At 33.9% G+C, this 20,813-nt stretch overlaps 1 protein-coding gene across 1 annotated transcript in view; it reads right to left on the reverse strand.

Annotated features, from left to right (window-relative positions):
• The window catches only part of ROBO2 (roundabout guidance receptor 2), a 600,911-nt gene that overhangs the window by 28,583 nt on the left and 551,515 nt on the right, over window positions 1-20,813 (reverse strand). The window contains exons 25-27 of the mRNA XM_063077978.1: window positions 13,363-13,536; window positions 6,983-7,255; window positions 4,959-5,159 (exon numbers count right to left, since the gene is read on the reverse strand). Of these exons, the coding sequence (XP_062934048.1) occupies window positions 4,959-5,159; window positions 6,983-7,255; window positions 13,363-13,536 (648 nt within the window). The remainder of the gene's footprint in view (window positions 1-4,958; window positions 5,160-6,982; window positions 7,256-13,362; window positions 13,537-20,813) is intronic.

The raw sequence follows: 20,813 nt of genomic DNA on the forward strand, positions 1-20,813 counted from the left end.
CACGGCCACAAAATCCCTTCTCTTGCAACAATTTAAAGTCACGATAAATGGTCTTGAAATTATGATTAAAAAAAATAGTAAGTTGAATGTCACTCAAAAAAAAAGTATGGTGTTTCATTTGAAGTACACATTATACTTGTAGAGAAGCAAAATAAAAGTAACTTCACCTCTAAGATAACGTAGAAAGGCATGATCTTTTATACCAATTCTTGTCCTGTAATTCTACAAACACAATATACAGAAGCAGATGGACAAATAAGTGAATGTTATGGTTCTGTATACCTTTAATACTGACACACAATCACTTTCCAGTGGAGAAGATAAACCATAGTTTAGAGGTCATCATATTGTTACCATTATATTGTCAATGGACAATTACATAAATTTATTGAATAGAAACTGGGAGGTGTTCCACCAAAGTGCATACAAACTTCCAACTCAAATCCCATTGAAAATATATTTAAATACCCAGAGCATTAAACTGTGTCATAGAACACCATTAAATTTGTTTTGTTACTCAGCAGTAAACTTGCAATGGTTTTACTTCCCTTTGGTTATGTGACATCTTACATGTTGGTCTTGATTTTCCTATATTCTCTCTTGAACTGGATTCAAATCCTGTGAGGGAATCCATTATTTTCATGCCCCTGTATTATCCCACCTCACTTTAAAACTCTCATGGGAAAGATTTGGAGGAGGGGTAGGGCAACTCCACCTGCAGACAGTGGCATAACTGAGTTTGGGCACTGACACGGCTATTTTCCTAAAGGAGACTTTGTTACAAATGAAGCTGTGCTTGTGTGGGGCATGGCCACATAGCAGCGTTGTCTATGAGTGTAAGAGAAGGTAACATTTTCTCCCAGCCAGATTCCCTTCCGATGGCTTATGCAAGTCTCTGCTTGGACCTGCAGAAGAGTGAGCTCCATGAATTTTTAATTATTTATTTAATCAACTATGACATTGAAAAACCACGGTGGCTCTCATCCATGTTTATGTTCTTTTGTTGACATACTGATTAGCAGCTTTTTACCTATAGCAAGTTGGTGAAGGCTTTTGATTTTTGATAATGTTTCTAAATTTATTTATATAGCCACAGCATTTTATCTTGCCTTCTATCTATGTGAGGATGACATTTGGGTGCAAGATTTGACCTACCAATTTATTTAAAAACTAGATTTCACAGGCAACACGGACTATTCTAAAAGAACATTGCAGGAAACCGCAAGGTCTGCATTGACATAATATAACTGTAACAGTTAGTTTTTATGTACTGAAGACAATCAGGAAGGTATGGTGCTATGCCTCACATTATTTCAAAAGTCATCTGCCTACACAATCTTCAATTTTGAAGTCTTGCTTTATTAATCACCTACACCTGCCAGTTACCAGGGTCAAAGGCTATGTGTAATATGTGTAGTAAATTAAAGTTTTAGACTAACTTGGGTCATAAAGAAGCACAAAGGGGGAAAACAAATGAAAAAACCTTTCAGGAATTCGTTTCCTTCTAAGCAGAAAGAGGTGAAGTAGGGAACTGCATAAATAAAAATTTAAATTCCTCACGTTTTAAAGTTGTGAATATGTTTGTACCCATTCTTTGCAGAAACTTTTCACCTTCCCCAGTTTCTTTGTCCCAGAGAAATCAAACTGCATTAAAATTCAGGCACTGATGGTAGAAAACAGATAAAGGATTTAATAAGTGTGTTACAGAATTTATTTTCCCTTCACTGAAGAAATGAACGACATGGCACCAAGAAGATGTTGGGGCCTGTAAAGAACACTACATTCTATGCTTGCCTGTGCTGATGCAGTCTCAGGGAATAAAAAAGGTGGAAGAATTTAATTTTGTCATCCCTCTGCTATAACAACATGACATAAATTGGTGACTGAGCCAATAATGCATGGAGTGTGAATTACCATTCAAAGGGGTCCTATATTATAGAACTGATCCCGATCATTACATTGAATGTTTTTTGAAATATCAACTATTGAAGACACCATAGGAAAAATATGAGAAGGTACAGACAAAAATAGAATTTAGGATTGTATAGGTAGCACATGGGAAAATGTCACAAGTGGGAATTTCAGGAAGGTTCTCTTCTACTTGACTGATTGACTATACATGTACAGTAGCTAACATATATTTCAAAGTCACATTTATTTTGAGCATACATGACTGATGTTCAGGAACTTCTTGTTCTCAAAGTCGTGAAAACAAATGAGGCAGGACACTGTCATTAATGTCCACTTACAAGGTTTGGTTTTATTTAAAAAGTGTATAAACATGCATTTTTCTCCTTTATAATTTTTCTTTTCAATTTACTCATTCGAAAATGGGTCAAACGTATTTTAGTGGGTAGCCAATTTCTGAGAATGCACGGTAAAATATTTATTTCAATAAATCTACTTACTGTGAACTGAACATACTCTGAGCACTGCTTTTTAAGCACTTACAATTTGGCTGTACATTTGGTGGCATCAACTTTACTTCTTAATCAAATAAAACAAAATTGTATATAGGCTGCATTATTTTTAAAAAAGTCATCAATTTCAGTGATGCAGCTCTATCCTCTGGTGTGTACTGTACATGTATTAGAAAGATGAAACAAGATATTGCGATCGAGTTTATATTTGGAAGCAGCCTGAGTATGTCTTAATAATAAATTGCTTCTTAAACTATTTGCTAGATATTCCAGAGTTCATTTGTTTGTTTCCTTGGGGAACTTCACATTATATTCTGACTTAATGAGTTGGAAAGATTAATTATGGTAATTCAGAAAATGCTTTTTTTAAAAACTGTAATATAAATACAGCTCATGTGAAACACCTTAATTTTCTTTTGCTTGTTGTAATTCTCAGATGGGTCAATTACAATGACAAGAAAAGTTTATTCTAAATAAAACTTTAATTTCTTTTTTGGTTGTTGTTTTTTTTAGCAAGTTTAGTACATCTTTGCTACCTGTAGATTTTAATGCATATTCAGTCTTAAGACTTATCTTCCTTCTTTTGACCCCTGCTTTTGTCAATAGTAAAAGCCACCTTTCTGCTTCTTTTATTGACTCAGTCCCTGATGTTCAAAGAAGACTTTGCCAACACCACCGTTCCTTTGCATCTTCCTACTTCTACACCCCAACTGAAAACCATCTAACATGATTGGTTACAACCAGCATTATCCAGCCTAGCTTACAGTACAGAAACTCCCTTCACATTCAGTCTTTTTCTTCATGTCATGAGGAGTAGAGATTTGTGCTTATCACCAAATAAAATTGCAGTGCAAAATTTAAACATAAAAGTTACACAATTAAAAGTTAATATATGGCACCACAGCCTATTAATTCACATATAGTACAACAGACCAATAAGAACAGACAATAATATGAACAGAGCTAAAAAGAGTGAGCTTGCATAGCAATGCACAAAAGAAATTATATACAGAGGAAAATCCTTTTCTTCCTGGAGGGCGAGTTTTGTTTTCTTTCTTTTTTATATACTCCAGACAGGAAAGAGTTAAGGTGGGTGGTGTACTTAAGAGAAGAACACAAGTAAAATATCTGTGGGATATGTGTGGCTGTGTGTCTTTACATTGCATTTACAGTTCTCTTAATAGTACATAAATAAAGAAATTGTTCATTGCACTGTTTAGTGTCATCACTTCCATGAGTTCAGACCTGATGGTCCTTCAGAGCAGCTTTGTATGTCTCCTCTCAGTTACTCTAAAAAGAGATTAAAAAAAAAAATCAGAAACACTTAGTTTACATTAAATTAAATATTCTCCCATGCTGACCAACATCACAAAAAGCAAAGCAGCCAGACAATAAATGAAGATAAGCTCATTGGATAGATTTTTGTCAGTTTGTAAATCTAGGTAACTTTACTTGAAGGAAATGACCAGGGAAAGAAAAAGACACACTGTAGAATTCGGATATTTAAAATTCTAGTACAGCTATTTTTGCATTCCTTGTGTATCTATACTTATTTCAAAATAAAAGTTAAAGAGAAATCCATATAGTCATGAATCAAATTAAATAAATCTTAATAATAATCAGATTGGCAATAGCCAATGATACTAATGATAATACTGATAAATAAGATCAATAAAGAACTTCACAGTTTCAAAAATGTTTTCCCTTTTCATTATCTCATGAAATCCCCCAAACAGTCTACAATGTGAACATGAGGGTAATGCTATTTTTTCATGAGGAAATAGATTAGGAAGGTAGTTTACTTTCTCATGTCCCTTAACCAGTTAAGCAGCTGAGAATATTAGAACCCAGGACTGTTCTCTCAGTAGTATTTAAACTGAATGCATGAAGCATTATAATTCTGACATAAGTGTATTTGGTAATCTTCCTGATAAAATTATCACAAGGAGTTCAATGTTTTTTACTGTGACATACTGTAACATTCTTAAACTTCTCTATTACTTAGTATTTTATATTTAGAAAATATATTAGTTATACTACCAATGCCAGTTCTTTACTCAAAAAGAGAAATTTATTTATAAGATATTATTATAATTAAAATATTACAAGTTAACTAAAATCAAAGATCAACTCTTCAAGGTTAACTCTTCAAATTTAAGAAATAAATGAAGAGCAACTAGCGAATGAGGAATTTTTAAAGAGATTCTTTAAACTACAAAAGTCAATATGTTTTCTTTGCTTTATTGCACACAGTTAAAAAGACAAAGAAAATGACCAAATGGACTACATTTAACTTGTAAGTACTAAGACTAATTGCCTAAATTAAAACAATTTTGAAATAGCAGAAATGTTTATTTCATTGACTGCCATAAATAACGATGGTCTAAGTTATGACCAAAATTGTTCAAAATCAGAATTGATTTTTTCCTCATAGTAGAGTAAGTTTTCTATTATTCTGAAATTTGTTTAATATGGCAAGTTGTTAGCCCAATATCTTTCTGAATTGCTATAGCCTTTTAAATGACCTAAAGCACTTACATAATTCACCTGTAAACTGTCCTTGACTACTGGAGCCCATATATCCTATGTCAAGAAGGTCACTGGCATTGCGCTGGTGCCCCCCCCTCAACACCTCGGCCTTCCTGGGTCCAGTTGATCCTTTAGAAGAAGCTGTTCCTGATGAGCTGTGGCCACCTGGAGATGGGAAACTGGGCTTGCTATAGGGCACCAAGGTCTCCTCTGAAAAAGAAAAACCCACAAAGGGCTAAGTTAAACAGCAACATGTGGGTGGAGGGTGGGCAAAGCACAAAATTAACTCTTAAATATTAAGCTCAAAATGGGCTATTTTACCACTTCACTCTTTAGTAAAATTAAAATTATAAGGTTTAATCAGTCTCAGATATTAAAGGAATTTCCACGTGCAAGCAACATTCCTCACAATAGGAACTGAAGCCGGATTCAATGAAAAGAGATCTTGGGATAAGTGTACAATGTTATGTATTCTTTGCAAAATTTAAAGTCATTATAAAAGCTGCATACAATGAACCATAGTTTGCTTAACAAAAGCGTATCTGAGAATGATGTCTGGAGTTCAATCAAGCTCCAATTTAATTTTCCCATTACAATTGAAGGAACATGTTTTTTGTTTTAGTTTAAGTTATGAAAACATTTTCTCAATAAATTTAGACAAAGAACTATTTGTTAGTTAATTAAATAACTTAATTTTTCTTGTTTCTCGGGACATAAATACATTATTTGAAATTCTGTGTATTTTCTTAAAAGAAAAAGAAATACACACATTTTAATAAATAATGTGTTAATGTTATTTTTATGTAGTCTCTCTACAAATAACTCGTGGTGTATATTACTAAATAATCACTTAATAGCTTGAAAGTTTGTTTTCTTTTCCTCTTTCTTCCTATCTTTCCCTGTCTTTCTCTCCACCCACTCTCTACCCCCCACCTTGTTTTTGTCTTTTTTTTCCTAGACATAAGCTCTTATTACATGATTACAAGACCGAAAAAAAAAAAATGCTGACTGAATTTACTGTTTCTCTCATTGGACAGTCTTTACTGATAAGAATTATATGCTCTCTCACATCCTGGATGGTATAAACTTCTTAAATGGTTCATTAAATCCAGATATTGAAATTGGCATCTTTTGGCCCTTGCACAAATTACATTTTCCAAAAACTGGAGCACCAAGTTGTGACAAAATGTAATTATGGAAAATGCATGGGGAGAGTATGTATCTAGACATGATTGAGTCCAAATGAATAAATGAATGAGTAAGGAGATTTTTTTCAAAAGTTGTATGTATGTGTATGTGTATTTTAACACTCAATGAATCCATATGTGAGAACAGGATGTTCCAGAAAATGCATTTCTACAACAGGTTTATCCCCCTCCCCACCAGCAAAAAAAAAAAAAAAAAAAAAATCCAGCCATAAACAACAAAATATATTTTGCAACATTTCCAGGAAGCTTGATTTATAAACAAAAGTATTTCACATCAAAGTGTTAATAATTAACCAAATTTAATCAGATGGAGAAAGTGCAGGCCCAGCTTAACCTTTTCTAACATGAGGATTCTGTAACTGGGCATTTATCTGTTGCAACTTTGTAATTTCAATGAATTCACCTGTTTGAGTGAAGTGAGCTGTCCTTTCAAATGACTGGTTACTTCACTCAAAATAAACAAACTGGTTGAAGGAAGAGATTGACACAGAACATGAAATTTAGTGGTCTTAAAAGTATTCAACATAAACATTAAAAGGCAAAAAAATCAAATCGTCTCCTGAGGACTGTAGGTGAAACTTGGAGGTCTCCTAGGCTCAAAGACTATAGAGAGGTTAATCTGAGAAATAATCCCCATTGGAGTCGGCCTTATGGAATGTGCTGGTGAACTCTGATGAGGAATTTCAACTTCAATAACTGATTTAAGGCAAACGTATTTTTTCAGATGCCCCTAAACAACTGCCATTATTTCTAAGATACATGGTAGGAAAAAAAAAAAAAAAAAAAGTAACAGTCCATACTTTCTTGGGACTGTGCAGAACACACCTGATCCAGCACCTTGTTTGTGTGGGGCTTTCCGTGTATCTTCTTGGCGTTCTGTGGAGCTTATCCATTCCTGGGTTTGTCGCTGCCACTCTAGGGAGGTTCTAGCTGGACAATCCAATGAGCTCTTTGAGTCTTCTAAGTTGGATTCGTGTTGTCTCTCTAGAGAGCTTCCTTTTCTCTCTGTTGAGTTTTCCACGTTACCAGCATGCTGGCTCAGGCCTATTTGCTGCCTTAAACCCTGACCTGGTGGGGGATCTGGTGGTGGTGGAAGATCTAAAAATTTTGAATAATGTTTAGAATGGACTAAGATTTAATAAAAAATACAGGTTTTAATTCAAGTTGAAGAAAATCTTTGCCCTCATAGAGGTATCACCCATGCAAAAGAAATTTGGGGAAAATATGTCGATTATTTATATACAAAATGCATATTATTAATCTCTCTGTTGTCTTATGGCCACAGCATCATTGAAATAAAATTGACTGGTTTTATCTAACTGTTAAATGTGAGAAGTGTTTTTCACAATTTGAGGCTAACATGCAAGTAAAGGGGAGTTTATGGTTAATATTCAATCCATTGCCTCCTCTCTCTTGTCCCCCAAAGTAGAAATACCATGACACAAAATAAGATCACTAGAAATTCCTGCAGCTGTGCTAATAAAAGGCCTTGAGAAGAACAGGAGCTCCGCTGTCAATCTCCATAGGAAATGTCACCCTTGGAAAATTAAAAACTATAGGCTGTATCATATGCAACATATGACTGCCTTTACTCATGTAGGTGGCACACTTAACAATAGTCAAAGGGTTAAGCTAACATTTATTAAATGCAATTAACATTCTCCCTGACAACCAATTCTGGCTGTCCATTTCATGAGTTAGCTAATGAGTTACAACTAATATATTATAATCTTCCAAAGTATTAATTTTAATAAGTAATAACCAATGTTCAGAGTACAAATTAAATGTGCTTTATGGTGCTAGAGTAGATAATACATCATGGAAACCTGAGATATACTGGAATAGATAATTTTTCAGAAAAGCTATTTAAATTAAATATCAGATATAAAAAATTAAAAGTTTCAGCCTCAGCTAATTTTTCATTTTTCTTTTATTAGCTCTTCAGATTATGACACCTTTATATTTTGAACATCTTCAATTGTGAAATCACAGTCCCTTTCACCTTTAAGTATTACGTTAGTTTGGATATTGTGGAAGACTTTGAAATCTTCTAAATGTTCATTTGGATCATTTTGTTCTAATTTCCTTGAATGCTATTGCAAACTTTTTTGTTCATCCTGAGAATATTGGTAATTATATTATTTGCTCATAAAGACCAAATATAATATAATGTACATTTTTTTCATGAATGGAGGATATTGTACATAACATAGGCAATTATTTCCCATGCCATTTTTATAAACGTGTTCTCTTGTTCCCAATGATATTTTGTTTGTGAAATTTAAAAGGGAAAAGTAAAAGTTTCCATGTACAAAAGATAGCTGTCTTAGAAGGCTAAGCTGTTCTTTTTAAAGATTTTCTTCAGAAGATTTATTACATTCTCTCTTATGAGCAAAATTATATTATCCTCCATTTAACTGCTAATGATGGTCTCCTGAGCATCTGCTCTGGGAGTTCCCAAGTAGGAGTAGCATTCCCAGTTCTTATGTATGGCCTCATGTTAGATTACATGAATTACTAATTATTGGAGGGAACAGGGTCTCTGGGAGAATACAGTTGCATTTGGAATATTTCTTCCAAAATGGAGATCTAATCCAATATTGAAATATCTGTTTGTTGGATAATTTAACAAGTTTAGTGTTTCCTTCATGTTCGATATGGACTTTTTTCATATATGTTATTATAAATGCGAATTAATTATTTAATTTGGGTTATCGAACTTAGACTGCCAATGAGGAGAAATTATTATATTTGTTCCTAAAATAATATATCTTGCCATTGATTTTTATTCTCTCTCAGAGCAGCTTAATTTTTAAAGTGGCCTCAATGGCATCTGCTTACGCCAACTAAAATTCTGATTACTATTTGATTTAACCTGAAATTATATAGCTTCATAATTAAATAATATCCTTGGGGTTTGTGTATCCTAAGAAGAAAGACCATTGCATGCACATTGAAATAAACAAACTGGAAAAAGAGATGGGATTAAGAATGGTTGGGGAAAAAATAAAAGTATATAATCAAATACATTTACTTAAATTAAATTTATTATTCACATCTATGTTGATTCATTTCAACTGATCAATTCACTAAAGTGTCTCTTACCGGTCCACTGAGGATTAGCTATTGTCAGACACACAACAGTCCAATGAGATAGGTGCCATTACTATCCTCATTTTTTAGGTAAGAGAATGTAGGCAAAATTCAAAGAAATTAAATATCGCCAGCCTGGATCTCTCTTCCCATGAACTTCAGGCTCATGGAAACTAAATAAATCCACACTGAACATTCTCATTTAGCTATTTAGAAATCTTCTCAAATTTCACATATCACAACTGAGCTCTAGATTGTCCTGTATAAAATATGCTCGCTCTGCTGTAGTGTTCCTCCTTTTAATTAGTGAAAATTTTGTTCTACTCATTGGCTGAAACTTTGGAGTAATCCTTGACTTCCTTGCTTTACTACAACCTTTATTAACTTCATTAACGAATCCTGGTAGCTCCACCTCCAGAATCCAACCTTTCTTATCACTTCTACTGACTCTACCTTGATATGACCACTATCACGTATTCCCTATGTTACATCTACAATCTCCTCTGTGATCTCTACGTTTTCACTTTTCCTCATTTAGTATATCACAACACAACAGCTAGAGTGAATTTTTAAAATAAAAACATAAATAAGATCAAGTCACTCCTCTGCCTTAAACACAGATTCATGCACGCCTGCACACACACTCACACTTGCACTCACACAAACACACACACACTGCTCCAGTGGTTTCCAATTCAAAGTAAAAGCCAATGTCATTACTGTAGCTTGAAGGTCCTGTAAACACTGGCCCTTGCTTGCTTATCTGACTTCATTTTCCATTTTTTTGCTCTCTCTGCTCTGGTCTCACTACCCCACTTCCTTTAAAAAAAAAAATAAGCCCCAGGCTTTCACTTGTTGTTCTCAGTTCTTGGAATAACCTTTCCTGGGATATCAGCATTGCTCTTTTGCTTACATTCTTCCAGTCTTTTCTCAGATTTCAACTTCTTGGTGAAGCCTTCCCTGAGCACCCTATAAAAATACCTCCTCCTTACTCCTATACTTCTCAAAGTCCTTTGTTTGTTTTGTATGTTTATCACCACCTTAGATACTTTATATTTTCACTTACGTATTTATTTTTAATTTTCACTTATGTATTTACGTTGTATTTATCTATCTTCTCCCACTAGAATGCAAGCTCTGAGAGAGCAGGGAAGTTTGTCTGTTTGCCTCCTATTGCCTATCACATTGTAAACACTTAATAAACATTTGATTGAATAGATTAATGAATGCATAAATTTGCACAAAGATCAAAGCTAGTATGTGGCAGAGCTGGAGAAAGAGCCCTCTCTCTGAAAAAGGTATTAAGAATGGAGGAAAAGGGAGAACATGCAGTAAGGACATGATTTAAAAAACAAAACAACAACAACAACAAAAAAATAGGTCAATGGGTAGAGATCTGCCTTCCTTGTTCAGAATTGGTCAGTGTCTAGGCTTTGAAGGGTATTCTTTGATTTACTTTGTGAATGGAATAGAATATTTGGATTCAGCTATGCCTGCTTAGGAAAGACTTTATACAAGAGAAAAGAGCACTACTTAAAATGTGAATAGATTTTTGCAAAGCATTTGGGATAGAGACTGACATTTTTCACCATTCCCAATTCCTCTTACTGGACAGAGAAAAGATTACTTTCCCACCCCAGTAGTTAGTTTGATGCTGTGTGTCGGAGTTCTTGTCAATAAAATATGAGAAGTGACTTGGGCCACTTGCCATTAGAACCTCCCAATGTTCACTCATGTTCTGTCTTCCCCTCACTCAGAAACCATAAAGTTCCAATCTTGAAAATGATGGTACCCCAATTCTAAAGAGGCCTACATCCTCATGTCACTGCTTAGAGGAGAGAAAACACTACTGTAAAATCTATATTACAAAAGCTTTAGTGTAAAATGTCTATACACTAAATGCTACTAAGCAGCAACCTTCCCCAAAATAGCAATTTGATCTTGCATAAAAATATTATGAAAGTATTCCCGACACAAGGATTCATATTATGTAAATTTACAGCATATGCATTTGCTGTAAAATAACAGTATTCTGAAGGATAATCTGTAGAGTGCTATCCAAAATAAATGTCCTTGTATCATAATTAAAATCCATTTACAGAAAATCGAGAACTTGATTTTACTCTTAACCTTCATATTCCATAGAAAAACTTCCCAATAAAAACAAAGTAAGCAGGAAAGATTAGTAAACCTGAAAGCTTTCAGAACAAATATGTTTGGCTTTTTAAGTATTCTTAACACTATAAGATGACAAAAGAAAGCACAAAGGTGGCTGTTAGAGTGCCCCTTCCCCCAAACCAATGAAGAACAAATACTTTCTTTTCCAACTAAGCTTTATTCTGTCCTATAATTGTAAGTCTAAGGATGCTGAGGACTAAGTCATAGCTTTTCCAAGCTGGATGTATTTTCGATTCACCTGCAGAGCTTCAAAAATACCCACAACAGGGTTTTATCCCAGAACAATTAATTCAGAATCTCCAAAGTATATTTTAAGAGCTCCACAGATGAATCAAATGTGCAGTTTGGCTAGGTTCATTCTTTTGGTGTTTAGAGGAACTATCTCAGGGTAAAGTTGTGTGCTTGTAGAGGACAGTGCTGAGAAGGGGGAAGAAATTGACCTTTTGGAATGACATTAGACTAAGCACTTTAAATATGATACACATCCTTAGAATAAAACTTCAAGATAAATATTTTTATTCACACTTTAAAAAGTAGAATAATTAAGTTGAAAATATGGGAAATACAATGTGCTCTGCAGAGCTGATGAAATACTCATTATGGAACATGGACATCTTCCAGTAATATTGTTCTTCCCGAAACTAGCAGTGCTTAAGCAAATATTCAAAGACTAGATGCTATATATGAATAAAAAGATTGAAATAGATCAGCAAACTATGGCTCATTGACCAGATTCAGCCACTGCCTGTTTTATCAATAAGGTTTTATTGGAAATCAGTCACACCCATTCTTTTACTTTTTCTATAGCTGCCCTTATGCAACAATGCAGCTTTCAGTAGTTGTGACACAGACCATATTCCCCTCAAAGCTGTAAATATTTACCATCTAGACTTTATAATCTATGATCTGAATGATCTGAATGCTTGTGTGTCCTCAAAATTCATATGTTGAAATTGTAACCCCCAATGGGATGGTATTGGGAGGTGGTGCTTTTGGGACAAGATTAGGTCATGAGGATGGAGTCCTCATGAATGGGTTTAGTGCTCTTATAAAACACACTCAGGGGGCCGAGCCCGTAGCGCACTTGGTAGAGTGCTGCGCTGGGAGCGCAGCAACGCTCCCGCCGCGGGTTCGGATCCTATATAGGAATGGCCAGTGCACTCACTGGCTGAGTGCTGGTCACGAAAAAGACAAAAAAAATAAAAAATAAAAATAAATAAATAAATAAATAAATAAATAAAACACACTCAGGCAGATCCCCTCCCTGCTCTTTCACCACGTGAAAACACAATGAGAAGGCACCATCTATGAATCAGAGTGGGCCCTCAGCAGAGTACCAAATCTCCTGGGGGCTTGATTTTGGACTTTCCAGACTCCAGAACTGTGAGAAAGAAATTTCTATTGTTTATAAGCCACCCATGTTATGGTACTTTGTTATAGCAGCTCAAATAGACTAAGACACTCTTCAACTACATGACCTGTAGCATGCTTTTGCTCTGAAATTCACAAAACTAAAAAATTACTGAATTATTTCAAGGTCCTTTCCGAAAGTGAAATACCATCTAATTTATTATAATTTAGTTTCATAAATCTTCTGATAACATGGCAAGTGAACATCCTGCTTATATTTTCTTTCCTAATCTTAAAGTGGAATGTTCTCTAAGAATCACCAATGAAAAGTGCCAGAGTGGCAGAAAAAATTAACATTGCAAAGTGGTTTACTATATTTTTCTCAGGGCTTGATCATATAAAAATAATTCCAGACTATTAAAAAAGAAGGTGTTTTATTTAAACAAGGCCATATTGTCAGGATTCTGCCTTGTTATGTAAGGAGGAAATGCCTAATTTTTACCATAGCTGCTTTAATCTAAATTAATGATTGCATGGAGCGGACCTCTTCAGTGAGGAGACAAGAATAAAACAAACAAACCTACCATCTGTTATTCCTTCCCTTCGATGAGGCAACACTGGTTGCTGGTCCATTCGCCCTCCCTTGTGTTTTTTACTGGGCCTAGGCCTCTGACTTTGACTCAGGGCTGCACCGGTATTACTGTCAGTAGAAAATGGGCTGGTGGGCCGAGGTCTTTGAGAGGAGGTAAAGGCTTTTCCTAAAAAAGAAAACAAAGGGAATGGGGCATATAGAAAGTCACTATAGTACACTGATTCTGTCTTGCATTTCAGCTTTTACTAAGATAGCCTGTAAACCTACCTAGAGATGCCATTTGAATATACCAAGTACTGGTGCACCTCTATATGCCCTGTGGAATATATTTTGTCCAATTTTTAATAAGCTAACAACACCCACCCACAAAAAAATTCAAACAAATGAACATAAAACAAAACCACCAATCAAAACTTTAATATTGCTTGATTATATTTCTATTTAACCTTGACAATCTTAGTGATACTTTTATAGATACACACAAATTTATGCAGCTTTTACTTCTTAAAATTAGAGAAGCTATTTCTGAAATGAATTGTGTACTGTCTCATTTGTTTAATCAAATTTCACCTTTGTTACATTACTTACTCTTTCTGAGCACAGAAAAATGTCCTGTAGTAACTACATTTGAAATTTTACATAAAAGGTCTGCTCAGACACATATATTAAATTGACCTTATCACCTATGCACATACATGATGCATTCTACCTCTTTTAGCAGAAACTCAATCACGTCAGTGTATATCCAAAGTGCAATAGGTATTTTTTAATGAATATTATTGTATCTGACAGACTCCAAATTCACATTGAAAAACAAAATGTGCTATGTCCTTTTCTTCTGGCTTAGTGTAAATTTGCAGGGAAATTTCTTCTGAGAAAAGGTTAGCTAATAAATTTTCAACAACTTATGACTTTAACACCATGTTTATTATGGTAAGAGATGCCTGCTTTATGTGCATGTATTTATTCTCTTGTGGATGTTTCTGTTTCATACAAAATTATCATATGTAGTTACATTTTCTTAAGTCAATATGACATGATCTCGCTTAATGCTTTATTAGCAATTAGCATACATGCAAGAAATGCACTTATACCTTCTAATTTATTAGTCTCCTTGCACTTTCCTCTGCTTTGCTTATAGCTAATGCCACAAAGAGCACTCAGGCAACATAAAGTTTCTGACTTATGCCTTATAAAGCAAGAAAATTCAAATAATGGTTATATTACAACATATTTTAGTTTGGATGCTACGTTAAAAATAAACCTCTGCAATGCTTGCAAAATCTTCTTTTAAAACTTTGTTTGAAGATATCTCATGCATGCTCTAAAGAAACATTGCTGGTATAATAATTCAAAGAAAACTTCCAGGACTCATTTTTATAACCCGAGAGTTTATTGAAGGGTCAAAATCATTTTTCTTTCCTTTAACTACTTGAACACTATTAAGATTCAAAAATCCACTTAATGTTTTATTAGTTTGTTTTGTAAGGTAGTTAGTTTAATTCATATATGAGAACCTTCCTATGTGGGCAGTTTTGAAATACACATACAAATAGACGAGCATGTATCATATCAAAGTTATTTTGCTTCAGAAAAACAAATGATTACAAATTACTGATGTATTATTAGAGTTAATCCCACATTTCTTTTTCATAGAATGAGCAGCACATAAAAAAATGACATGATTGGTCTTTTTGTTATTATTATCACTCTCAGAAATCAAAATCAAATTACTCTTAAGAGCAATACACATGTAGTCATTATTTTATTCAACTTGCAAATGCAGTGGGTGTATCTTTAATTAGCATCCTTTAAAACAAATAATAAATTATTGTATTAAAATCTTAACAGCCAAATAATTAATAAGACCATCAGCCATTTGAACTGTTAGATCGACAGCCTTAGACCCATTCACCCATGCTGATGAAGCTTTCCCAGAAAACTCATTTGCAGAAAGGGATGGGGCAAAGAAAAGTAATAGAGATAAAAGCTGAGTAATTTTAATCACTGGGTACATTATTGATTGTGTGAGGATTTTGCAAAGTGTGAGTTATTGAAAATTTAATGGCAATCTTAGTTGCTGCTTTGCTGTAATATAAAAAGGAAGCATATTTCAATTAATCAGCAGAGTCGTGAAGAGCAAGGGAAATAAGTGGTAGAAGATGGTGAGTAGGAGCCTATTCTTGGCTCTGCAAACCAGCATCAGAAGACAATTCTGGTAAAGGAGCATCCAAACTGTGTTCATGCATATTAAAGAAAGCCTGTGGTCAGACTCACTGAGGAAAAAAGACAGGAAAAAAAAGTCAGTGTCCAAAGGACAAGATTCTCTCATGCAAAGAGTGTTGACTTGGAGTCTACCAACCTGTTCTTGTAAGGCTGGTTCCATCCAGCCTAAAACCAGCTTTATCTGCTGCTGCCACCAGTGCTTGTGTAAAACTCCCGCTGGCAAAGATGGAGCCATCTGAGGAGCTACCTACGCTAGATCTATGACTAGAAAAGTTACGATCCTCATCAGATGCAGAGCCCCATCCATTTACCATTGAACCTAAAAACAAATGTAGTTGTCTAGTGAGTTGTACATATTGGATATCTCATCTGCTTGTACATACTATACTAATGAGCAAGTAGGCTGTCTCAACTCCTCACGTCTTCCGTACAGTTTCATCATGACTTCTTTAGTCAAATGCAAGCATCATCCATGTTATAAACATTCTTAGTGCAAAAGAACAAAGCTTATTTCAAACCTGTATCTGCTTGTGACACATGAATAAAACATGTTCCATATGGTTTAATTCTTACAATGTTTAAATTATTACATGATCATTTTCCAAAAAAGATTTGTTATGCATATGTTAAGTTCCCACAATTCAGAGAAGAATATTTTTATTGAAACAAATTACAGTATATTTAAATTTATCAAGGACTCAGTTGAAGAAATCATGTGAGTGTATCTTGAATTTAATTCAGACTCCAATGATAACATGAAAATGACAGTTGTATACCATAGAAGGGCTAGAATTATTTCGAGGTTTTAAAATAAAAACTTAATTACTCATGAAATAACAATAAAAATGTATACACAATATCAAAGCAAAAATCTTAGAACATAAAAAATATTTTACAAAATTCTATGCTCATTATACTTCCTTTGCTTTTTAATTACTTTAAGAACTGCAGTTTTCTGTTTAATACTAATATTTATCTGAAAAAATTAACCTTTATGAAGAATATCATTGGCATTAAAACGGATTATTCTGCAAAATGAAACATGGGCAATAGAGGAAAGGAATTGCAGCTTTATGAGTAAAGAGCTGTAAAATTGTGAAGATACCGAGAAATAACTTTTATTCTTAATTTTCTAACAAGGCACTTACAATTTTATATTTTTTCTTAGGCCAAAGCACACTGGGAACTTAACCTACTACTTAATAAAACTGATATTACAATATTTATTTCAATATTTATTTTAAAAGTTGGTGTACCATTAATTCATGACACAATAAATTACCAAGTATTGCTTATCCTGATTTTTGCTAAAAGAGGGGCAAAAAGTATTTATAAAAAGCTAATTTAATATTGCTAAATAAACCAAACACATGTTCATCTGAAAGAGATGAAAGCCAAATGCTGTAGATTATTTCTTCTTTCTTCCAGTATTTAAGAGACAACAGTATAGTCAGGAGTGTTGCCATGAGGCAGTATTTGTAATTTTAGTCAAGGTGCCAGGATATGATAACATGGTTTCATGCACTTTCAGGATACAGAAAACAGAAACTGAACAAGTTAGAATGATCTGAGAAGTTAAAAGGGTGTTAAGTGTAGCAGAGAAAGATAGAATTTTGATTCCATTTGCCAAAAGCATGAGAAGCACTTTTTACTTTCCACACATATTCCCCTGACACAGGCCACTGCAAGGAAGCCAAGATAACACCAGCAACTAAGCCTTCTCCAAGAGAATCATTTCTGGGTTAATAGTCACAAGTCAAGGACCACCAGCCCAAAATGAAAGAAGAAATGATGCTATAGGCTTTGCAACAAAATACTGCAAGATAAGAAAAAATCAAAGTGATTCAGTGAGGCATCACAAAAGAACATGAAATTCTAGAATTGAGGAAAGTTTTAAAACATTTGAAAGCTCAGTTGCGGTCCTGTCCATGTGCTGTTTTCTATATTTGTAAATGTCTGCTCTCACTCTCCAAACAAGCATCTCTCCTCATTCTTCATCTCCAATTTCATCCCTAAGTTTCTCCTAACTGAGTCCCTGCTAGTCCCGTCTTATTTTCCTCATTGTGATCTAAATTATCTTTCTGAAGCACTTATCCCATATTTCATCCCTTTGTTTAAAGCATTACCTAGTTTGTCAGTGCCATGTCCAAACTCCTATTCAAACTCAAAGGATATTTGATACCCTTCAATATCTAGCCCAGCCAAAGCCTGCAGCTCCATTCCTTCTTCCAGTCACGCAGTCTCCTTTCCTCACCTGCCCCACACCACCTCCATTCCTCGAACGTACCTCTGTATTGCTACCAACTGTATCAACCACTGCCAAACTTTAAAGTCTAAATGAAATGCCATCTCCTTTACCACTTTGATTCTGTCTCACCTGCAACCTTATCTTAGGAACAGTAGATCCCCCTGCCTCCTTTGTTTTTCAAAAGCTATGCATACCTTAGAATATCAGTTCTCTCCCTATATTGCAGTTTGTTAAATACACAAAATTATTTTGTGAAGTGAGTGGAAAATGAAATTAAAAGATAAGATGTCTCTCTCCATAAACTTTTGAAGACCCCTCATATATGTTTTCCCTTTTAGAACATGAAATTCTGGAGATAAGGAACTATCTCTTATTCCTATCATATTTCTTGTACAGGGACATTATACAGTAGAAATTCAACAAACAGTGGGCATATTAAATTACATGTGTTCAGCATTTTTATTATTCACTATAAACTCTATGTGTGATTTTACTTGATGTATAATTTCCTAGCAATGACCTTATTTTAGTTATTAGAAAGAATGTCCTCATAAGAACTAGAAAATTTATTAAATAAAGAAAATGTTATTCAACTCGTTGATTACTTGGACAACGGGGAAAGCAGTAATGTAATCATCCAAAATGAGAGAGTAAAAAGTTATATATATATATATATATATATATATATATATATAATATTCATGTGTATCAAATCAATCAAGATATATAATTAATATTTAATATCTATATATATGAATATATTATATGATTATATATAATAAGTTATATGTATAATGTAATGTAAGTGCATCAAAGCATAACTGACATATATATTATACACTTGAATAATTGATATTTAGCAATATCTTAATCAAATTAAGATAATGAAATCATATTAAGTGGCAACTTATTTTTTGCATGTGTATGGCTTCTCTGACCACACATACCCATCTTAATGTATTTAGCCCAATTTTTATTTTTCTTTTTAATTCTCCTTTCTCCACTATAACCAGTCAGGAAATAGTGGAGTTTGTTTTGTTTTATGTATAAGTCTACTTGCTGTGTGAGTCTAGCCTAAGGAACTAGCATATTGACAAATTTAGTTTCTGAAAGAGCAAAACTTAGAAAAAATTTTCTTTAATGACATCACAGCAATGTCACTAAAGAAATGCCATCCTGTGAGACCTCCAAACAGAAAATTAGCTTAACATTTCCCCCCAAAATCCTTGTATATCTCCCTGTGATAGTGAGCCCTTCACATGAGGATTTCTATACACACATTGGCCATTCCCTAAACAAATCAATTACTTTTCCACCTTTGTGTCTTTGTTCTGACTCTCTCTCAACCTTTAATGTTCCTTGCCATGTCCTTAGAAATCCCATTTATTCATCAAGTTTTTTCTGACTTTTTTTTCCTCTCTCTGGGAATACAGAAAGAGCATCACCCATTCTTTCTTTGTACTCCCCATAAGAGCAAAGAGATTAGATAGATAACTTCAGAGTTTGAGAGACACATAATGGCCCTAAGCCAAAGAGATAAAAGTGCCTCCAGTTAGTATGGTTGTGTTTACCTTTAAAATAGAGAGCAAGGAATGAAAAAGACAAAGGAATACACTTTCTCTCTTTTCTTTGTCTTTCTGCCTTGTATCTTCAACACCCTCTCCTCCCAATTTGGGTAAGATATATGGAATAGGTATGTTTGCAGGGAATATTTGATAAGATGTTTGGTCCCATTCCATGAATAAAAAACTGTATAACATAAATTAAAATTTCTCCTGTAAAATTGCTAATATTTATTTAACATTTACTGATTTCACCTCTCAGTGGCTACAATTTTTCCTCTTCCTTTAGATTTAAACATCAAGAAATCAAGAATGACCTGAAAATTTAAGTAAACAATTACCAGAGGAGGAGGAAGAGGAGGATGCAGAGGAGATGATGACAATGATTGGAAGAAAAGTAAAACATTTAACTCACGAATTAAAAAGTAAGTCATTTTTGTGATAACTGGTGTGTTTTCATAAATGTAGATATAAAATGAAAATGAACACGAGGTAAAAGCAGCTCAGCTAGAGATTCTTTACAAATTACAAGCAATCCATACCAATTTGACATGTTATAGCTCCAAACATAATCAATACATATTTAAACATTTAATGAAAAATGAATTTATGTCATATAGTCAAATTTATTTGTGTTTACATTTTCAATCTTCCCAAATTTCTCAGGTTTAAAATTGCTGAAAGGCCAAAAACAGATCTCAAATTTATTCAAGCTGTTAAAGAAGAACTGCACATAGGACATTAAGTTGTTGCTCAAATGTTACTGAGCAGTAAAATACCATGATAAAGTGGCATCTTGCTGTGTCTCTATTACATCTTCAGCACTAAAATTAATTTATGATCAGTCATCAATTCATTTACATGTCGTTTTATGCTAAATCCTTCCTTGCTGATAAATGCTTATCCTTAGATCCATTAAGCTAGAGTAAAGTCTGTGCCTTATAATACAATCCTGCTAATTGTTGCATTACCATTTTTATGAGATACAAAAACTAGCTGTCCCCCATTTTTTCAGCCAATATTTATTCTAGGAACTCTTCCTATTAAGTGCTATTTGTCTAACTACCTGTTAAGTAATGTCTTCAGCTATAAATGTCTTTGGACAAATCAATCCAAATACTGACCTCTGCCTAAAGTAGAAAAACAGGTCTAATCTATAGAAGTTTTTCTTTCATTCAAACATATGGAATATGCAACAATTCCACCTACATTCCTCAGAGAGAAAGGAATGTATAATATATATGGAAAGCAAAATAAGCAATTAAAAAATCTCTTCCTTGGGACATATGGCACCTGCTAACTTGTTTCACTCAGATAAAAATCGCACATACAATATGCCCCTTTTTTTCTGCGAAATTTTGAAGTGTATATTTAATTTATTTTTAAAGATATCAAAACCATTGAAGC

This window comes from Cynocephalus volans, chromosome 1 (genome assembly GCF_027409185.1).
Source record: "Cynocephalus volans isolate mCynVol1 chromosome 1, mCynVol1.pri, whole genome shotgun sequence".
Taxonomy (NCBI): domain Eukaryota; kingdom Metazoa; phylum Chordata; class Mammalia; order Dermoptera; family Cynocephalidae; genus Cynocephalus; species Cynocephalus volans.